Consider the following 19,339-nt stretch of genomic DNA (forward strand, 5'->3'; position numbering starts at 1 on the left):
ATTCAGGGGCTAAGGCTGCAGTCCGACCTCCATGCAGCCGCAGGTCATCCTGCCTTTGTCTGCCCCCCGGGTGAATAGAGGCTCCATTGTTTTAGCCCTGAGGACTGTCCTTAAAGCCTGGAATTGCTGCATGCATTTTTTCCCATGCTGCTGACAGCTGTTCCCAAATGAGGGCTTCGAGCCAACATCATCCTTTGGAGAGCACAGCCCGGTCCTTATCCCGGGCTCCCCAGACCCCGGCCGCAGGAGTGGGTCCGTGCCCAGCATGTGCTCAGTGGTGCTTCATGGGTCCCAGGAAGGGGTGATGCTCACAGGGGCCTGCATGCTTTCTGCTCAGCAACGCCGTATGCTGCTGCACACTCACGGTTGCGTGCAGCCCGATCCCGGGCCCCTGCGTGTGCCCAAGGGTCCTCAGGCCTGCAGCCCCGGTGCACCCACCGGGCCCGGTCTGCTGCTGCAGAGGGTGCGTGATGCCTGGCCCCTGGCCACGTGTCACATGCATGGAGCCCATGGGCACCTCAGCTGTCATGTGGTGGGCATGTGGCACACGCTGAATACACATGAACAAGCAGAAGTGGTAACGTGTGCATGTGAACCCCCGCCTGCCTCATGGAGACACCCAGGATCTGCTACAGCAGATGAGCGCCATGGCCAGTTAGACCTAGAGCAAGGGGCAGCCCGTCCCTGGCCTCGGGGCACTCCCGGCGGTCCCCACTCCGGGGCCGTTGGCCAGGGGATGTCACGCAGCCACAGCGACGGTCTAAGTGGTGCAATGTAGAGTTACCGTGTCACTTCTCTTGCTTTGTATTCTGTCCCGGTGTTGATGTACCCCAGTATCCTGTTTGCCTTTTTTACTGCAGCCACACACTGGGCTGATGTCTCCAAGGATTTTTCTACAATACCCCTTAAACCCCTTTCCTGGTCAGTACGCTGCATGGCTGTTCCTTGTAATCTGTCCTCTCTCTCTTTGGTTTGTGGCCCCCCGGACTTATTATTTTTTTACATCTGTCTGCATTTAATGGCATCGTCCTTGTATTGGCACAGTCACCTGAAAGACCTCCCCCCCCCCCAACCCTCCAGATCTGGTTGCATCGTTCTTCATTCTTTGCTGTCTCTTCAATTTTGGCCTCATCAGCTAAGTGTGGTGCCTCACCTTTGATAGTCTCATCCAGACGGTGCACATCTGTTATACGCAGAGTCCTCCGGTGACTCCTCGAGCACCCCGCTGAGAAGCACATCCCATCCCGAGATGTGCCCCCTCCTCCAGCCACTGTATCTGAGCCAGGAGTCCACCTATCACCACGTTACACGCACGCTGAACTGAAAAAACGTGGAGTTGGGACTGTTCTTCTGACTTCCCTTAAAATAGGCATTCTTATTGAGTCGAGTTTCATGCCAATGGTCGGGCTTTAATTGTGCGTAGCCCAGGGAGGTGGGGGGTGCAGGCTCTGCATTAGCGGTGGTCTGCGACAGGACGTCAACGGCATGTCAGTGACATGAGTGCTTTGCGGTTGTAGGAATGAGGTGACCAAACTGAAGTTTGAGGGGAAGACCTTCTATTTATACGTAAGTCAGAAAGAGGTGAGTGGATTTTCTCCTTGTTCTGGGGCTCACAGCTCGCCGCGTTCATCTCTGCTTCAGAGGCTGGGAAGTTGGGTGCTGTCTTGGGTAGCACAGCCACATGCAGCTCCTTGGCTGATGCCTGCTGCTAAGCTCAAGGCATGTCCATGGCAGCCGGGCACGTACCCACAGCATGGGTGAACATGCACACGCTTGCTTTCCTCCAGCTAGCTCCGCCAGTGACTGCAGGGAAGATGTGCTGGCAGGGCTGGAGCCAGGATACCTGGGCTGTATCCCTGCTCTGGATTGGGTGGGGGAGCTGGGAGTGGTGCATCTTGGGATGCTGGAGGACTACACGTGGCTCATTTTATCTCTGTGGCACAGACTGAAGTTGCCCTAACACGAGCTGGGTAGCGCAGCCCAGAGTTACCCCTCACCTGAAGCAGTGTAACTTTGAGATGCTCAGAGGGCACGTAGCACGAGTTAACGGATGTTAACGTGTAGACTCTCACATTTTAAGTACGGTGTAAATGTAACATGTAGCTTCCCCTTAGCTGCCCTGCAGCACAGCCCCTTCCCATCACACTCAGTTGTTTCCATGTGCAATTTTTGTAGGAAAAGAAAATTATTCTCACCTACTTTGCTCCGACACCAGAAGCCTGCAAGCACCTCTGGAAGTGCGGCATAGAGAATCAAGCCTTTTACAAGTAAGTGCCGGGACTGGGAGCAGGGCAGTGTCTCTTGGTACTGGGTGTTTTCCTGTGGGCAGCACCCCCCCAGCCACAACAGGAGACTAAAATGAAGGCCGCGCAGGATCAGGTCCCGATTCTGGCTTGCTTCTTCTGTGCTCGCCCCCAGGTCACAACCCTCCTGCTGCACAGGGCCTGCAGGAGAGGAGCCCTTGGCAAGTCTGCATCTGTCAGGGTGCTGCATCCTAGAGCTGGCAGCATTTCCCATGCCCTGCGCCCCCAGCTCCTCCCTGCTCACACTGACAACTCGCATCCCTCCGCACCAAGCGCTGCAATCTCTACACCTACTTGTGCAAGCTGTTAGTGCCGCTGGTGCGAATCCTGTCCGTGGCATCCAGCGTCCACGAGCATGTTGTGAACTCGTTGCCTTTCTCAAGAAAGCAGCTCACATTTGAGCGTGTGATGGGGCTTGGCTTTGTGTGAACACAACACTTGCTACACTGCCAACCCGAGGCCAGCCACCTGCCTCCGAGACCCAGGGATGTGGCCGCTGGTCGAGCCGCTCTGACGTGTCACGGAGGGATTTCCCAGAGTGCTTGGCCTCGGCCTGACAGCGCTGGCTGGAGCAAGTGGTAAGATGCCTCCGGAGGACTTTGTGTGATTCTCTCCCCCCAGCCGTTAATTCCCGACTTCCCAGGCCATCCAGCAATACGGTGCTCCCAACCTGCTTGCACACCAGTGAGGAGCTCGCGGACGATGTTCGCGGGCTCTGAAGTGAGACACGAGCATGAAAGAGGCTGGACTCTAACCAAGGTGTCCGTGCCTGGCGCCTCGCTACAAGAACGATTGCAGAGTACAGGAGATGCATCTCTCCTCCCCTCCCACCGCTCACGCTTCCTGTGCGAGCAAGACTTCCTGTGCGAGAAAGTGGGGAAATAGCAAGCCCATCTCCCCCGGCAGCCTTCAGGCCAATATGCTCACAGGTCCACGAGTCACGTGTTCAGGGCTGCTGTAGGCAAGCAGCACTGAATCCCTTGGCAGGGTGGCCAGCTAGGATGCTCTTTGCAATGTGCAGGCCAGGTCCCTGCCATGTGCCAGACCTGTGCTCAGTGCCCTGGACGCGGCGCTTGTATGAGTCTGAGCTAAAAGCCTTCGCCTCGGCTGGCTGATTTGGCCCAGGTTGTGGTGTAGAAAAGGTACCCTTGTACCTGTGAAAATCTGGGGGCCACCCACTGCAAACGCAGCTCAAACAGGTCCCTGGCAGAGGCTTAGAGTGGGAATCTAGGACGCCAGGCTGTGAAATGAGAACGGGATCCTGTGGCCCGAGGCTGTCCCCCTGCGCTCCCTTCTTCACATGGCTTTCAGGACTCAGGTGTCTCTTCAGGGTGGGGAACACATCGCCCCAAGGATGTCTCCTCGGAGGGGCAGGCTGAGCAGGGCTTGCTGGAGACAAGCCAGGCATCTCCGGGAAGCTTCCCCAGGGACGGGCACGCACGAGAGAGAGGAGCTGGCGAAGGGGGAGCAGGCACCGCTGCGGCTGTGCAGAACCGGGCTGCTGTCAGAAGTGGCCCAGCCTTTGTCCCTTCCCTTGTGCACCGAATTGGTCTGACGGCAAAAGGGAAAGAAAGCGCCAACCTGCAATGCAGGGAGGCCTCGGGCAGCACGCTTCACTTGGGCATCCTCACGCTGCCTGCTCTTCTTCTTGAAAAGAGAGCGCTGAAACGAGCTGCTTTTCATCAGCCAGAGGCCGGGTAAAGCACGAGGTGCATCCTCTCCGGGCATGCCGCAGTCCGCCGCTGCAAGCAGCAGGTCTCGTTTCTCATTGCGTTAACGTGGAGGGAAACCACAGGGTCGTTCTTGGTGATGAATGAAGCTGGGGAATGACCAGCCGAGAAGGCACCCAGTCAAGCAGGCTGTGGCCTAAGCGGGGAGAGGGGTTCGATGCTCCTGGGAGGTGAGGATTACCGACGGAGGGCTGCCTCGTGGCGACACTGCCGGTCCAGCCTGGAGCAGGCCTTTCCGTGTCTCATGGCCTGGCCACACGTTCATATTACAGCTAGACACACACCAGCCATGGACTTGTCCCACCGGCTCTTTTTTGCAGCTGGGTAGTTATTTTTATGACATAATAGTACTTTGCACATGGGGCCAGTCCGCTTACGGCAAACAGCTCGGTGAGCTTCCCGCCACGAGCGCAGCTGTTCACACGCAGCAATTGTGACCAGGCCGGGCTTGAAGGCAGCCCACAGATGTGGGCCAGCTTGTTGCGGCTGGGTGCTGGCGATGGGATGCTGCCTCGCACCTCTGGATCGGACCCGGGGCTGAAGCAGGGGGATGGGAGGGATCCAAGGAGAGCCCAGGTCATGGTGGAGCTGGTCAGGGAAAGTCCCAGTCTCTCCCCCGGAGGAAGGGAAAAGCTGTTTGTCTTGTGCTGATATTTCTGGGAGGCGTCGAAGTGTCTGTGCGCGTGAGCTTGAACGTGGGTTTGGGGACCGTGGGCTGTTTCAATAGGGCTCCCTCGCCCCTCGCAGTGTGCACCGCTCCCCCGTTCTCAGGCAGTGCTTGGCCCCGGGCAGCCGCTCGGCACCGCGCAGGGTTGGGAGCCAGGTGAAGCCGGGGCATCCCCGATGGCCCATCCTGCCGCGGAGGGTTCGCCACGCGCTCGCTGTCATTGCAGGTTGGAGAAGTCGAGCCAGGTCCGCACGGTCTCCAGCAGCAACTTGTTCTTCAAAGGAAGCCGGTTCCGATACAGGTAAATACTGACAGTAAGTAGCAGTTACTGGCTCTTCTCAGACCCTCCCGGGGTGGCAGAGGTAGCGGTTCCCTGGCTGCGTCGAGCCCCAGCCTTTCCTGGCAGTCCCCTGGCATGTAGCGCAACCTGTCCAGGAGGCCAAGTCACCCCTCCACGGGCTCCCAAATGCCTGTGCTGCACCCCCGGGGGCTGCCCATCTCCCTCCTAAACCCCGCAGCATCCCTGCCCCCGGCCTGTCTGCATCCCCCACCCTTCGCCTCTCCCTCCCATCCAGCTGCAGTGCCCAGTCCAGGGGGTGGGCACAGAGGTCTCTGAGCCCGGGGGGATCCCGGGGTGGCCTGGTAGCTTTCAGCTCTTGCCCGTTTCCGTTCTCAAACCACTTGCAGTGGCCGCGTCGCCAAAGAGGTCATGGAGTCGAGCGCCAAGATCAAGCGGGAGCCGCCAGAAATACACCGGTAAGTGCCAGCTGGTGCCGCACAGCCCAGCGTGGCCCCCCCGCCCCCCACCGGGGGTGTCAAGTGCCTTGATCCTGCTACCCCGGTCCTGGCATTGCGCCCAGCCTGGAGGGCTCTTTTAAGCAGCTGCGGGCTTGCTTAAGCTGAGTCCGTGGCCAGGCAACGCAGAAGAACGGCCCCGTACTTCAGCCTGTAACACTGGCCGTGTCTACACGTATATTTACGCACGCCTAAACTTAAGGTGCTTTTGCTTAAGGCTCCTTAAGGTGATTTAAGTGCATGCCTAGTTGTGGATGCGCTAATGCGCATGAAGGCGCATTAAGCTTAGGCGTGAATAGCTAAGCCTTATTAGTGCATGTACAGACATGCTAATGTGCATTAACCAATGTAGGGCAGCATGTTAATGCAGGACACTGTTAATGCACATTAGTGTGTCTACATGTGCGCTAATGCGACTTAGCTATTTCCGCCTAAATTTGACACCTGCTCTATGCAGGTGTCAAATTTAGGCTCACATAACCTTAAATCACCATTTTTAAGGTGCATTAAGGGTGTGCACATGTAGACGTGTGCCCTTAATGCACCTTAAAAATGGTGCTTTTAGGCTAAGCCTACTTAAAACAGGTATGTATAGATGTCAGAAACCAGCACGGGTTTGTCAGCAGAAGGTAGCAGGGCTGTTCTCCAGGCTTGGCTTAAGTATATCGTCTGTGTGCTCGGCAGGCGAGCCCCGGCTCTTCAGTGCTGTTATTCCCGGTGCACCTGCGTGTGCTGGGGTGGCTTTTCCCAAGCATTTATTTGTGCAGAGCTCCTGGCACGCACCCTGTATTGCACCGTACAGCCACGTTACGTGACCTTGGAGATGTGGGTCAGGTGCCGAGGGCACTCAACGCCATGGAGATCCAGCGTCCCCAGTCCCTTTAGCCTCAGGGTCTGTACTGGTGTCTCCTGATGGCTCATCTCCAAGCCCCGCGTTTCAGGCCCGGTCCCCATTCCCCACAGCAGGTGCTGTGTCCCCTTGCCCTGGGCAGTTGCACTCATGCAGGGGCTGCAGATCTCCTTGAATGGCACCAGCCTGCAGCCAAGGCCTCCACGCTGGGACCTCCCTGAGCCTGGTGGCTTGGGAGCCTGGTCTCTGCTCCGTTCCATGTCGGGACTGGACCCTCCTTTGCTGTCCTCCCTTTGCAGGCGGCTGCTGTGTGCGGTGCCAGGCACCCCCAGGTTCCCTTTTCCCCATGCCCCTGAGATGGGCATGGAAGTACATGCTGTCCGTGCCTCGTGCTGGGGTCTGCCCGGGTGCCTGATGCACTGCCGCCCTGCATTGGTCAGCAAAACTCCTGGGCACTTGCTGAGCCCAGCCCTTCACGCCTCTGGCAGGACATAAGCATGTGTGCAGCCACGATGCCTGCATGCTGGCCAGGGATTTCCAGCCCTGCAGCTAGCCAAAGGGGCAACAAGTCCAGGAGCTGTGCCACCACGGGCCCCTGGCCCTGGCAGCATCCCAGCCCCACTGGCCCATGCCACGTGCCCACTGTGCTCTGCTCCTGAGCCCAGACCGGCGTGGCCGCATGTCTGCGTGTTTCCAGCAGAGACATGTGCTCTGTATGGGTCCGGCTGCGTTGTAGGAAGCTGTGAGCAGGGGTGAAAGAAACCAACACCCTTCCCAAAGGAAGGCAATGGCTGTGCATGCACCGGTGCAGACAGCCCAGCCTGCCCCACGGGCTTCAGCACTCCTCCCTTCTCTGTGTCCACAGGGCAGGCTTGGTCCCTAGCCGCAGCTGCCCCTCGATCACGCACGGGCCGCGGCTGAGCAGTGTGCCCAGGACCCGCCGGAGAGCCGTGCACATCTCCATCATGGAAGGTGAGACGGGGCTGCCGGGGGCGCGGGCTCGGGCTGGGGTGGCTGGAGGGGGCTGCGCCTGTGCTGCTGTTGGGTACAGGGCTGCCTGTCCCCTCCCGCACCTGCCCAATGCAGGGCATTGCCGGCTGGGTTCAGCCCTTCAGGAAATCGGGGGCTTGTGGCTTGCCTGCTAGCGGTGCATGTGCAGACTGCTCCTTCCCCGGGAAAGCTCAAGGCCCTGTTCCCTGCCAGCCCCTCGATGCTTCCTGTGGCAAGGTGAGATGTGTATATACCCCTCGCACACGCACCTAGTACTCAGGAAAGCCTGGGATGCCCCGTGGGGAACCGCAGCAGGTGTCTGTCCACATTGCACGTCCCATGCACATGGACATGTGTGTCCTCAGTGCCGCAGGAAATAGTTGCACATCAGCAAGGAAGGATAAACCTGGGAGACGCTCGTGGCAGACTCAGTGAGGAGAGGAGGGATCGGCGCTGGCCGTGCATAAGGGCTCTCTGGTGGGAACCACTGTTCCCTTATGCACGGCCAGCGCCGATCCCTCCTCTCCTCGCTGAGTCTGCCACGAGCGTCTCCCAGGTTTATTTGCTGTTCAGAAAGACCTGCCCAGGCTCTGCTGTGAGCTTGCTGGAAGGCTGCTGGGCACAATGGGTGGCCCAGACGATGCTCTTGGCTTGGTAAATCGCCTGGTGCCTTCTCCCAGGCCCTGCCTGGCTGCAGAAAGAGGCTCGTCCTGGTCCACCCCCACAACGTGCCCTTATTAAACATGCCCCGACACCCCACTAAGCTGCTGGGCTCTGAGTGCCAGTGCCTGCGAACGCATTTCCTCCAAGCAAATGGTGCAGGGAGGACACCCTGCCGCAGCCCTTTGCCTTCTCGTCGGGTCAGATGTTTGCAGAGAAGGCCACGCTCTTCCTCTCCACAGGCGTGTCCACAGGCTAGGATCTGGGGACGGCATGAGCTGGTCCGATCTCATGGGAAGGACCAGAGTCAAAAAAAGTCTATTCAAAATGGACTTTATGGCATTGGAGCAATTGAGACTGCTGCAGCGGCACCTTCACCTGGAGGAGGAGCTGGAGGGATCGGTGAGAGCTTGTGCCCCGAGGTTTCTAACAGGGTGTTTAGCAGCTCTGGCCGGCCGGTTTTGCTGCTTCGGGTCTACAGCAGAGTAAGGCTTCCAGCGAAGGCTGAGCTAAAACGATGTTGGTGGGGGGAGCAGGCTGTCAGGGTGTCGTAGCCCAGCAAAGCGGAGTCGTGCAGAGCAGGGCTGACGTGTAACACCAGAGCGGACGCCGGTGTCAGGCTCCGGCTCGGCCGGCTGCAAAACCATCCGGGTGTTAAAAAGCAATGCCTAACGCCCTCCATCTGCCCTCGCAGCTGCTTTTCCTCACTCGCACATGAGCACTCCCCGGCCTGCAGCTCGCCCCGAAATAGCTCTGGCTCCCTGGTGTCACGCGGCCCTGCGGGGAGCCGGCGCAGCCCTTCCCTGGGCAGTGCCCCGGTGCCTGGCCCCGCGCGGCTGCCGGCACCGGCTCTTCCCAGCACCGCGGTGACACGTCTGGTCCAGAGCGGGACCAAGGTCGGCGTCCACCTGCGCCTGATCAACCACCGCTGCCGGGATGCACGGGTATGGGTGCTGGGCCGAGCCCTGGCGCCCTGCCCCTCTTCTCAGCCCTCGCCGGCTCGGACCAGACCGCGTCATGGGAGCCGCGCGACCAGCTTGCACCGGGTAACCGGCCACCCAGTCTGTGCCGCGGGGAGTGAGTCGGGATACGGCCTTTCCCACCACCGAGGGAGCAGGGCAGGGGGTTCGGCGGAGCAGGGCTGGGTGCAAGGAGCCTGCAGATTTGTGCGGGGTAAGGCTGGCGCGTCCCTAGGGAGGCATCCGCAGGGGCCTGGACACCGCTGCGATGGGCAGCAAAAAATCACAGCGCACAGCCAGGAGCTGGGCAGGCCCGGTGTGCGCTCGCGTGACCCCCAGCCCTTTACTGGCAAAGGCGTAGTGACCGCTGAGGGTGGAGACGCTGCTGGGGCAAGAACAGCTACCCCAGTGCTGGGATGGCCCTGTGGCTTTCACGTGAAACAACTGGCCTCAGCAGGGCTTCGTCCCACACCGCTTCCAAGTGAGCAGCGGAGAAGCCCGTGGGCACGCTGGGGACGAGCCATGGTCCGCGCGCACAGCGTGCCTCTCCCGCAGGGATGGTGCAGGAGCGCGGGCGTGGAGATACCTGGGCCCTTGGCTGCAGGGACTATGTCCTGCTTCCTCCGTCGCCTGATCAGTGACCACGTCTCGCTCTGCCCAGAGGGGCCGGGACCCCCTAGGAGATGTCTCTAGCTTCAAACACACGGTCACCCCGCCGCCAGCTCCAGTCTCATCCCAGAGATCAGCGTCTCCGACCCGGTGCCAGGCTGGGTCCCAGCACCGTCCACCCTTCCTCCTTGCCGCCTAGATCCCTTGCTCCTGGGTCTCGCCCGCTCTGCCCCGACGTGACGCCTGGCAGGGTGTGTTGCCCCAGCCCTTAAACACAAAGGCATGGGTTGCACCTGAGGTGGGAGCATGGGGCAGCGGGAAGGTTGGCAACGGCGAGTCCTACCTGTCTCGCTGCCAGGAGCGAGTCTGCGGCTCTGCAGCATAACGGCAGCGCTTCGCCGGGCCGCGGAGGTGGGCGCCGGCCTGCCTGGGGAGGTGGGCACGTGCGGGTCATTCACGCGCTGCCTGTCCTAGGCATACGGGATGCCTGAATCGGAGGGACGGGCCCCGTCATAAACCGCGCGCTGGAGCAGCTCGTGGGGGCAGGAAGGACAGCGCCCGTGGCAGACGGGCCCCCGCAGTTTTGCTGCACCAGATGCTTCCTGCCTCAGTCCACTGGTGCTCGCTGAGGACGGCGGGTGGAGGCCTGGTGTAAGCCCAGGAGCATTTCCCTTTGAATTCAAGCACCTCATATGCCCGCAGGCTGCCAGCGAGCCCTTTCCGCTCTGGGGAGCGAACGTGTGCATGCAGTAGCAACCTGGGGACCCTCTTTTCTCCCGGTGCATGAGCTCAGTCCTACTCAGAGGCAGCAGGAGGACCACGGCTCTGCCCGGGGTTGGGCCCGTCTGCCCTGTGAGCCAAGCCAGCAGCATCAGCTTTGCAGAAGCCCACAGGGCACGCTACAGCCGGTCCCTCGCTGGGCACACAGCTGCCTTCTCGTCACTGGAAACCAGGGGGTCAGGCTGGCACAACCTGCCTCTGCTCACCTTGAAGACGGGGGCAGAGGGGGATGCACCTTATCATACAAGTATAGAGCTGTGGGGCTGGGAGGGCCTGGGGGAGGTCACAGCTAGTCCAACCCCTGCCCTGTGCAAACCATCATCCAAACTCGACACACGACTCCCCTCAACCCTGACACGCCACGCACCTAACACCGAACCTGGTAACGCAGGGAACCGCGGCAGCTAGTGTGCCGCTTCTGCGAAATGTCAACAGATGCTCGAGATCCCAGATAGACGGCCGTGCCCCCGCTCCGGAGCAAGGCGACTCCCACCCAGTCCATACCAGTCTGACCATGGGGTAAAATTCCTTCCTGACCCCAAATCTGGCATCAGTCAGACCCTGAGCGGAGGGCAAGACCCTCTGGTCAGGCAGCTCCAGCTTTGGGCCCAGCAAGAGCATCGGCACAGCCCAGTCCAAGTCCTACCGCACCACCACCGCGCAGCCTTGCACCAGCATCCTTGCACCTGGGCACTTAGTTCCCTGTTGGCAACCCCTGCGCGATGTCTGTGGCTAAGCAACTGCAAAACATCTGTGTCAGTGTCCTCCTCAGGGGCAGTGAGTGTAGTGTTGGGATTAATAACGAACTTAATGAAGTGCTTGCTTAGAAAGCTCCCAGCGCAGCCCCCCCTGGCAGTTGTGCAAGGAGGACAGATCAAATAACAGCATAACTGTATCGCTGCAGGACTCCAGGCAAAACCATTTCTCCTGGCACTTGTTCTGGGCTGGCAACGAGCTGGTGTAGCTGGTTCAGCACCGGAGATTATCTTTGTACAAGAATAGCATAGTTGAGATGCTGTTAAACCTGCTGCTGGTGGAAGCTGTCAAAGCTGGCATAATGCAAGCCTGTAAGAGTGCTGCTGATGGTTTACTGAAGAGATGCAGAAACAGGCTGGCCAACAGCATCGCAGCAGCCTGGAGTGAGCCCTGGGAGCATGTGGAAAATGGACAAGACTATCGGGGTAAGGCTGGAAAGGCTCCTTTGCCGTCAGCAAGCTTGCCCCAGGGCAGTTTAGAAACAGCCCTTGGCATGGGTGTGGGGAGCTGGGAGAGTTTCTCATCGCTTGTCTCGGAGTCGAATCAACCCTGAGCCAGCCGTGGCTTTGCAACCCGGTGCGATGCAGCCGCTGTCTGTACGGCAAGAGGCATTAGCTGTGGAACAGCTGCAGCAAACAGCCTCCCTCCATCTGCGAGACGTCCTTCAGCAAGCAGAGACGACTGAGGGGGGTTGACTAGCAGCCTTCACCTCCCTGCAGGGGGGCTGCAAAAAGGACGGAGCTGGGCTGTTCTCAGTGGGGGCAGATGACAGGACAAGGAGCAATGGGCTCAAGCTGCAGCAAGGGAAGTTGAGGTTGGATGTTAGGGACCACTCTCTCACCAGGAGGGTGGTGAAGCACTGGGACAGGCTGCCCAGACAGGTGGTGCAGCGTCCATCCTTGGAGGTGTTTAAAACCTGGCTGGACAAAGGCTTGGCTGGGATGATGTAGTTGGGGGCTGGTCCTGCTTGGAGCAGGGGTGGGACGTCTATTCCAGGGGAAAGCTGTAGCCTGGACCCTAGCAGGCATGAACAGGTTAAGCAGCTACTTTGAAGGGCCTCTTTCTCCCACGAGACCTCAACATTTTGCTTTGGGGGAGTCACTCTTGCAGGTTCCCAGAGCCAAGCAATGTGGCTCCATGAAGGAGCGTCACCCGAGAGCATCCTGTGATTACAGCTCAGCTGTGCTGCATCGTGGGCAAACCGCGGCGCATTCAGCCACTGCTCAAGTTCACTGCCACGTCTTTTATGCCACCAGCACTCAGTAGTCTCTCGTGCGGTTTAGTGTTAGGCAGTGCACATTTAGGGGCACCATGACCTGTGCTGGCCAGACCAGTCTATTAATGGAGCAAGATGCCAGAAGAGCTGCTTGGAAATGTGTCCTCCTTGCCAACAGCTCCACCCTGACCACTGGGATTAGCAGGCGGGTGGCGAGCTCGGTGCTCTCCGGGCTTTTGTACAGGCAACGACTCCCGCTGCTTTGAGGAAGAGACCTGCAGCTGGTGGCATTCAGGGTGGCGCTGCCTGTGTCTGGCGGCTATTCTGGCCATTGGTTATCCAAATGCTTTTTGCTTCGGTCTAATTTTGCTGAATGCAAATCCCTAATTTTGCCGCATGCAAACTTTCCTCTGTTCTCCTTCCCTTCCTCCCTAGACAAGGGCCCTGAAGGAGTTACGGCAGCCACCTAGAATAAAGATGCTGCTTTGTTTCCTTTCATGCCAAGGAGAAGCTGTGAGACCAGTATTCAGGCCTCGCTGGTGAAACGATGCCCTTGCACTGGAAGCGCGCTCCAGCAGCGAGGCTCGACTGGGACAAGCAGATGCCATCGAGAAACGGGCCATGCGCGTGTGCCCCCTGCAGTGCCAGGCCTTGGGGGAGGGTTGAAGGGCCTGCCAGGAGGGAACAAGAAAGGTCTCCTGAAATGGGCCCAGGTTGCGTGGTTTTCTTTGGCCCTGAGCACTCAGCAGAGAAACGAACACGGTGGCGGGGATCATGAGTCGTGGACTATGTGCCGCTCAGCCAGGGACAGTGAGCCAAGGCTCCCTGCTCTTTGTGCACTGCTTAGCGTCTGGCCTTGGGCCGCGCTCTGTCTGCGGGGATTGTATCTCGGGGCGCTGTTCCCATTGCTGCAAGGTCAGAGCCCCTCTGGACCACCGGGCTTTGTGCCTGTGGCAGGGACTCTGCAATAGTCCAGGGCTGCGTGCACGAAGCCTGTGCAGAACAATCCTCTTAGCTTGAGGAAGGGCTGTGAGGCAGGCAGGAGGAGGAGGGCAGGGCAGGATGTTTCATAGTTTGTAGGGCTGGAAGGGACCTGAGTAGAGCATCTAGTCAGACCCCCTGCCATAGCAGGAAAAAGTACTGGGGTCAAATGACCCCAGCAAGGTGATCGTCTAGCCTCGTCTTAAAGCCCGCCAGGGTAGGAGCCTGCACCACTTCTCTTGGAAGCTGGTCCCAGACCCTAGCCGCCCTGACCGTGAAGTCGCGCCTCCTGATATCTAACCTAAACCTGCCCTCTGCCAGCTTGTGACCGTTATTCCTGGTCACTCCTGGCGGTGCTCGGGGGAACAGGGACCCCCCAGTGCCTGCTGGTCCCCCCGACTAGTTTGCAACAGGCCACTAGATCCCCCTCAGCCTTCTCTTGTGGAGGCTGAACAGGTTCAGGTCCCGTCGCCTCTCCTCGTCGGGCCTGCCCTGCTGCCCCCGACCATGCGAGTGGCCTCCTCTGGACCCTCTCCATGGTGTCCATGTCCCTCCTGAAGCGCGGCGCCCAGAACTGGACACAGTACTCCAGCTGCGGCCTGACTGGTGCCGCATGGAGGGGGAGGATCACCTCCCTGGACCTGCTCGAGATGCATCTGTGGATGCAGGACAAGGTGCGGTCGGCCTTCCTGACCGCATCCCTGCACTGCCGGCCCATGTTCATCTTGGCATCAGCGATGACTCCAAGATCCTTTTCTGCCTCTGCCTCTGCCCTGACGAGAAGGGAGTTCCCTAACCTGTAGGGATGGTGCCGGCTCTTCCTCCCCAGGTGCAGCACCTTGCACTTGTCTGTGTTGAGTCCCATCCTGTTCTCCTCCCTGTGAGCTAGGGATGCCCGGAGCCCATACTCGGGCTAGGGCACCCTCCCGACAGCAGATCCCTGCATGTGGAGACTTCTCAGTGCTGTGACTTCAGCTCACAACTTTGGTGGTTGCTGCCTTTCCCGCCAGGGAGGCTCAGGGGGTCCAGGCGCTGCCCTTCCCAGCCCCGCTTTCTCACCTTGCTTTGCATCACTGCTTTCCAGAGGGGCTGTGGGTGCACCACAGAAGGGTCCTGGGGGCTTGGGCACAGCTTTGCAGACTTGGGAGTGGGGTGGGGGAGGACGCATCCCTTGCAGCTCCCAGGGGTGGCTGGTTTTGCGTGCTTCAGCTCCCACCGCTGCACCGTTTCCCGTGTGCACACTGACTCCCTTTCCACGGCACACGTCCTGCTGCTTGCTCGTCGTTTGCAGCCCCCCGTCCGAGTCCAGCCCGCAGGTGCCTTGTCTACCTGCCCGCTCACCCTGTGTCTCTGTCCTCACCAGGCCTGGAGTCCCTGCGGGACAGCGCGCACTCCACGCCGGTGCGCTCATCCTCGCACAGCGACGCCTTCATGCCGCGCGGGCGCAGCAGCCGCGCCGAGAGCAGCGAGCGGGTGGCAGTGATCGCGGACGAGAACTACAGCCCTGCGGACAGCGTGCTGCCCACGCCGGTGGCCGAGCACAGCCTGGAGCTCATGCTGCTGTCGCGGCAGATCAACGGGGCGCCCTGCAGCATCGAGGAGGAGAAGGAGTCGGAGGCCAGCACGCCCAGCGCGGCCGAGGTGGAGGCGCTGGGCGGGGAGTTGAGGGCGCTGTGTCAGGGCCTGGGGGGCAGTGCCGGGACTCAGGCGGAACAGGTGAATAAGTTTGTTTTAAGTGTCCTCCGTTTGCTCCTTGTGACAGTGGGACTCCTCTTTGTCTTGCTCCTCCTCCTGATCGTCCTTACCGAGTCTGACCTTGACATTGCCTTTTTCCGTGATATTCGCCAGACCCCCGAGTTCGAGCAGTTCCATTATCAATACTTTTGTCCCCTCAGGCGATGGGTTGCCTGCAAAATCCGCTCCGCACTGAGCCTGCTCATTGACACCTGAAGGCATGGCGCCTCCCCATATCTAGCCAGGTGGATTCAGAAGATCCCTGCTACCTGTTCCCAGAACATGGGACCCATCGTGGTACCATCGGCACATAAACTAAGTCCTCCTTTCATGATCAAAGTACACTGCGACCTAGGATGCTTGTTTCCGGGAAGAAGGAAGGGACTGACTCATGCCAGCTCCAAACACATTTCTTTAGGGAGCCTCTTTCCCGAAGCGCTCGACTGTTCTGTTCTCACCCTCGGGTGTCTGCAGGATAATTTAAGTTTTTAATTTTGATTTTCATAGATGCGCGTATTACTTTGAGAGTATCAAATACAAAGAGGAATTTATTTTAATATTACTACTGATTATTGTATTAGGATCAGCCAATAGCTGAGACATAGTATTATGCAGGAGCGATAGTTATGGTGCTACTGAGTTGTAATTTAATACTCGTGTATAGTTCTTTTATTGAACTCTGGGCACAACACTACCACTTTCAAATAGTCATGGGAGAGAGAGATTGCCTCGTACTAGCCAGAGGTTTGTTGCCGATGGCTCCTGGCTTCATTTTAATTGGAAAAACATCCTGGTGCAAGGCAACCCCATTGGGGCTTTGTAAAGCATTTGGGTTTGTCGCAAAGGGCAGCAGAGTAGGCGCAAGACAGCCCAGCTGGGAGTGGCGGTGTCAGTCTATTTCTTTAGGTAGCATAGCGTGATGTGAACGTGAATACCGATCCTAATCTACACACTCAGCCTTTTGTGGATTTTTTTAAGCCTTGAACCTTTAGTGCTCCAGAGGTGTGGAGTTTATCATCATAGAGGTGTAGAGCCCCTCAGTAAGGTGGGAGTTAGTACCTGGGGTTAGGAAACATATGTACTCAATTCTGTTTGACAAAGTCCGAGTGAGTAGCCAAGCAGTCACCATGCCTGATTTATTTGAAAGACATTTTGCCTCAGAAAGTTGTACTTGTTTTGTACAAAAAAAAGAGACTGTTTCAACGTATATTTTAACAACAAAATGCTATTTTGTTATTAATACTAATCAAGTCTTTTTTTACTTTATGGATCGGATGAACGCAGCGTGATGTACAAAATGATTCAAGTAAGAAAATACTTCTGAGAATAAAGGTTTTGTAGAATGGAAATCTAACACTGGATTAACCCGTTGCTAGTTTGGAAAAAAAATGAATAGGAATTTGTGGTTTTGCAAAGGAAAAAAGAGACCAGAATTACAGAAGTGGAGGTAACACTGAAAAAAAAAAAAACAAAAACAGGCAAATATATCTATCCTTAAGCAAAATGTATAACTCACTAATTTCCTTTGTGGCATAAACACTTGAATCTTTATCTGGCAAAGATGGCAGTCCATTTGTAAGGGGAGCAATAAAAGCCATTATTATTAAGTTTTCTGAGAAGCTGGGCATATTTAACAAAACACAGTGAACACAGACTAGCAAGAGTTTTATTTCATCTCAGGGAGAGATTTCAAGCAAGCCGGGGCCATAATCACACTTTAAATAAAGAGTCTGATTTTCATGTTCTTGTCTCTGCGCTCACCACCAACCATCACCGCACACGTGAGCGAAGCGCTGCTGGAGAGTCAGCATTTGCACTCTTCCCTCCACAGCTCTGCTATGGCTCTGTCCCAGTCAAGTCATTTACTATTTGGCAAAAGAACACAGTGATCAAATTTTCACTATATCGAATAATCCTGGAAGTCAACTGGACTTTGACTATGTCATTGCAATAAATAAAGTCCACTTAAAACTAGCACCTGCCAGACCCCAACAAAGACGCAGCTTTCTCATGTTACTTTAAAAATTAGCCTTGGCCACTGGATTGTCACAAGAACTGAAAAGTTTTGCATTTGATTTAATAACTCTTGTAAAGGTAGATTAAATAATGAATGCCTACTAAGAGAAAAAGGATAGATTTTTACATGGATATATACTGTTTTATGCAACATAGCAAAATTAACTTTTAGTGTAGTGTTCCTACCTCAGTCTGTAGTAAATGGTGTTTCTATGCAGTGCGTGATCGTCTTAAACTTGACATTTTTCTCATCCCAGGTCCTTTAAAGATGCAGTATTCCATTATTTTAATCGCTAAGGTTACCTGTGTAATGTCATAATAATACCATTGTCATTTAGTGATGTCTTCAAATCCAACTCTCTTCTGCATTGAACATCTTCAATTCTCAAAAACCACAACACAAACTATTGACCTTGAAAACTTTGACATCAATTTGCTTTTAGAACAGTGGGACTGGACTTCACCCTATCTAGACTACCCCTTGGCAATTTTCACCCAGAATTTTACCCTTAAACCATTACAACTGGTAATTTTTTTTAATCTAGCTTTTTCTGTATGTTCCACATGAAGTCTCGTGTTTCGCTGCCAGTTAGTTTTGTCTTTCTAGAAAAAGAATCCATAGATTCTTATATCAGAGGAAACAAAACTCTCAATAAAGAATAGCGACTGCATCTTTAAGCAGTAAAGGATAAAAATACCTGAAAATGTGAATTTCTTAGTTTTCATAAAGATATAGAAATTAACCTTTCATGTGCCAAATACTGTAAGTTACATTTTCCTTCAAAACAAATGTACCTTTTCTACATATTCAGTATGTAGTTAGCATAAAATCATTGGTGCCATGAAAAGTATTTTTAAATTGAAATAAATATTTAAATATCATGAACAAGGAGTTGGGTTTTTTTCTTTTTAAGGAAAGTGCTTATTTGACTGGTTGAAGGGGTTTTTTGGTCCTTGGGTTTTCTTTGGTTTTTTTTGCTTTTTTGAAATGCATGTAGCTTCATCACCACTTTTATTTGATTAGAAACCGGCTTTTAAATCCAATATCCAAATTGCACAAGCAAGATTCCCACAGAGAGGAATGAGGCATTTGCTCATCTTAGCTAAACCATCACAAAAATGACAAGTAAACGTCACGCACCTCTTAGCATGATGACCTTGCAGATTCATTGCAGACCCTTGGCTGGCTGTTAGAGTTTGTGTCTAGATTTTGCGTTTTCCAAAAATCCATCCTTCAAAGCACACAGGTGAACCAGGGAGATCGCAGGGCCCTTTATAAACATGTACTGCCAGCGTGGTGAAAGTTGATGCTGTACAGCAGGAAGATGAATCTGGCCCATGAGAAAGACGGCTGCATCTCCCTGCCTGTCTGCTCAGCTCAGTACAAGTCACAGCTTACTTATCACAATTACATCTGATTATGCTGTTTACACGGCAGAGTGAACGCTGAAGAACCGCCCCATTACACCAGCACCCCTTACACAGAACTGAAAGCCTCTCCCTTCACAGCTCCAGCACCAAGAGCTAAGGCCTGGCCAGGCTGCAGCGAAATGCAGTCAAACAGCACCACCTCCTGCTAAGCTCTTGCACGTATCTTTGTGTAAATGAAGGCCGCCAGCAGCATTACCAGTGTGGGATGGATGCCCTCCAGTGCTCTACCTTTAAATCACTGCGTTTACAGCAAATTAGCTACTGCACTGTATGCTGATGGCATGTCACAGTGAAGGCATGGCATTTAAGCCACCTCGTATTGGCAGACTAGCAGAAGCTACATGTCAGTTAAAATCAGATATCCAGGTTGTACTCATGGTGCTCTGGTGTGGGGCCAGAGGACTGGAAGAGGCCAACGTGGTTCCCATCTTCAAAAAAGGGAGGAAGGAGGACCCGGGAACTATAGGCCAGTTAGTCTTACCTCAATCCTGGGGGAGCTTTTTGAGACCGTTATCCTGGCGCATGTCCACGAGGGGGAAGATTATGCTTAGGGGCAACCCACATGGGCTCATTAGCGGCAGGTCCTGTCAGAACAACCTGGTGGCCTTCTACGACCAGGTCACCAAATCCTTAGATGCAGGGGTAGCAGTGGACATCGTCTTCTTGGACTTTTGGGAGGCCTTCGACACTGTCTCTCACCCCATTCTCATTAAGAAACTGGGGGCTGTGGTGTCGACACCCACACAGTCAGATGTGTCGCCAACTGCCTGGAGGGCCGCACCCAGAGAGCGGTGGGGGACAGGTCATGTTTGACCTGGAAGGACGTGGGCAGTGGGGTCCCCCAGGGCTCGGTCCTCGGGCC

At 56.0% G+C, this 19,339-nt stretch overlaps 1 protein-coding gene across 4 annotated transcripts in view; it reads left to right on the forward strand.

The window, feature by feature from the left end:
• FRMD5 (FERM domain containing 5) overlaps nucleotides 1-17,626 on the forward strand; it is a 252,495-nt gene extending 234,869 nt beyond the window's left edge. The window contains exons 9-15 of one of the 4 annotated variants that reach the window (XM_019533922.1): nucleotides 1,518-1,581; nucleotides 2,176-2,267; nucleotides 4,927-5,001; nucleotides 5,388-5,456; nucleotides 7,211-7,317; nucleotides 14,660-15,012; nucleotides 15,192-17,626. In XM_019533922.1, the coding sequence (XP_019389467.1) occupies nucleotides 1,518-1,581; nucleotides 2,176-2,267; nucleotides 4,927-5,001; nucleotides 5,388-5,456; nucleotides 7,211-7,317; nucleotides 14,660-15,012; nucleotides 15,192-15,239 (808 nt within the window). In that variant the 3' untranslated portion in view covers nucleotides 15,240-17,626. Of the gene's footprint in view, nucleotides 1-1,517; nucleotides 1,582-2,175; nucleotides 2,268-4,926; nucleotides 5,002-5,387; nucleotides 5,457-7,210; nucleotides 7,318-14,659 lie in introns of all 4 variants that reach the window. The other 3 variants (XM_019533923.1, XM_019533921.1, XM_019533920.1) reach the window with 3 other exon arrangements.
• The last annotated feature ends 1,713 nt before the right edge of the window (nucleotides 17,627-19,339 follow it).

The sequence above is a fragment of the Crocodylus porosus genome, unplaced genomic scaffold, assembly GCF_001723895.1.
Source record: "Crocodylus porosus isolate Cpor-Errol unplaced genomic scaffold, CroPor_comp1, whole genome shotgun sequence".
Lineage (NCBI taxonomy): Eukaryota > Metazoa > Chordata > Crocodylia > Crocodylidae > Crocodylus > Crocodylus porosus.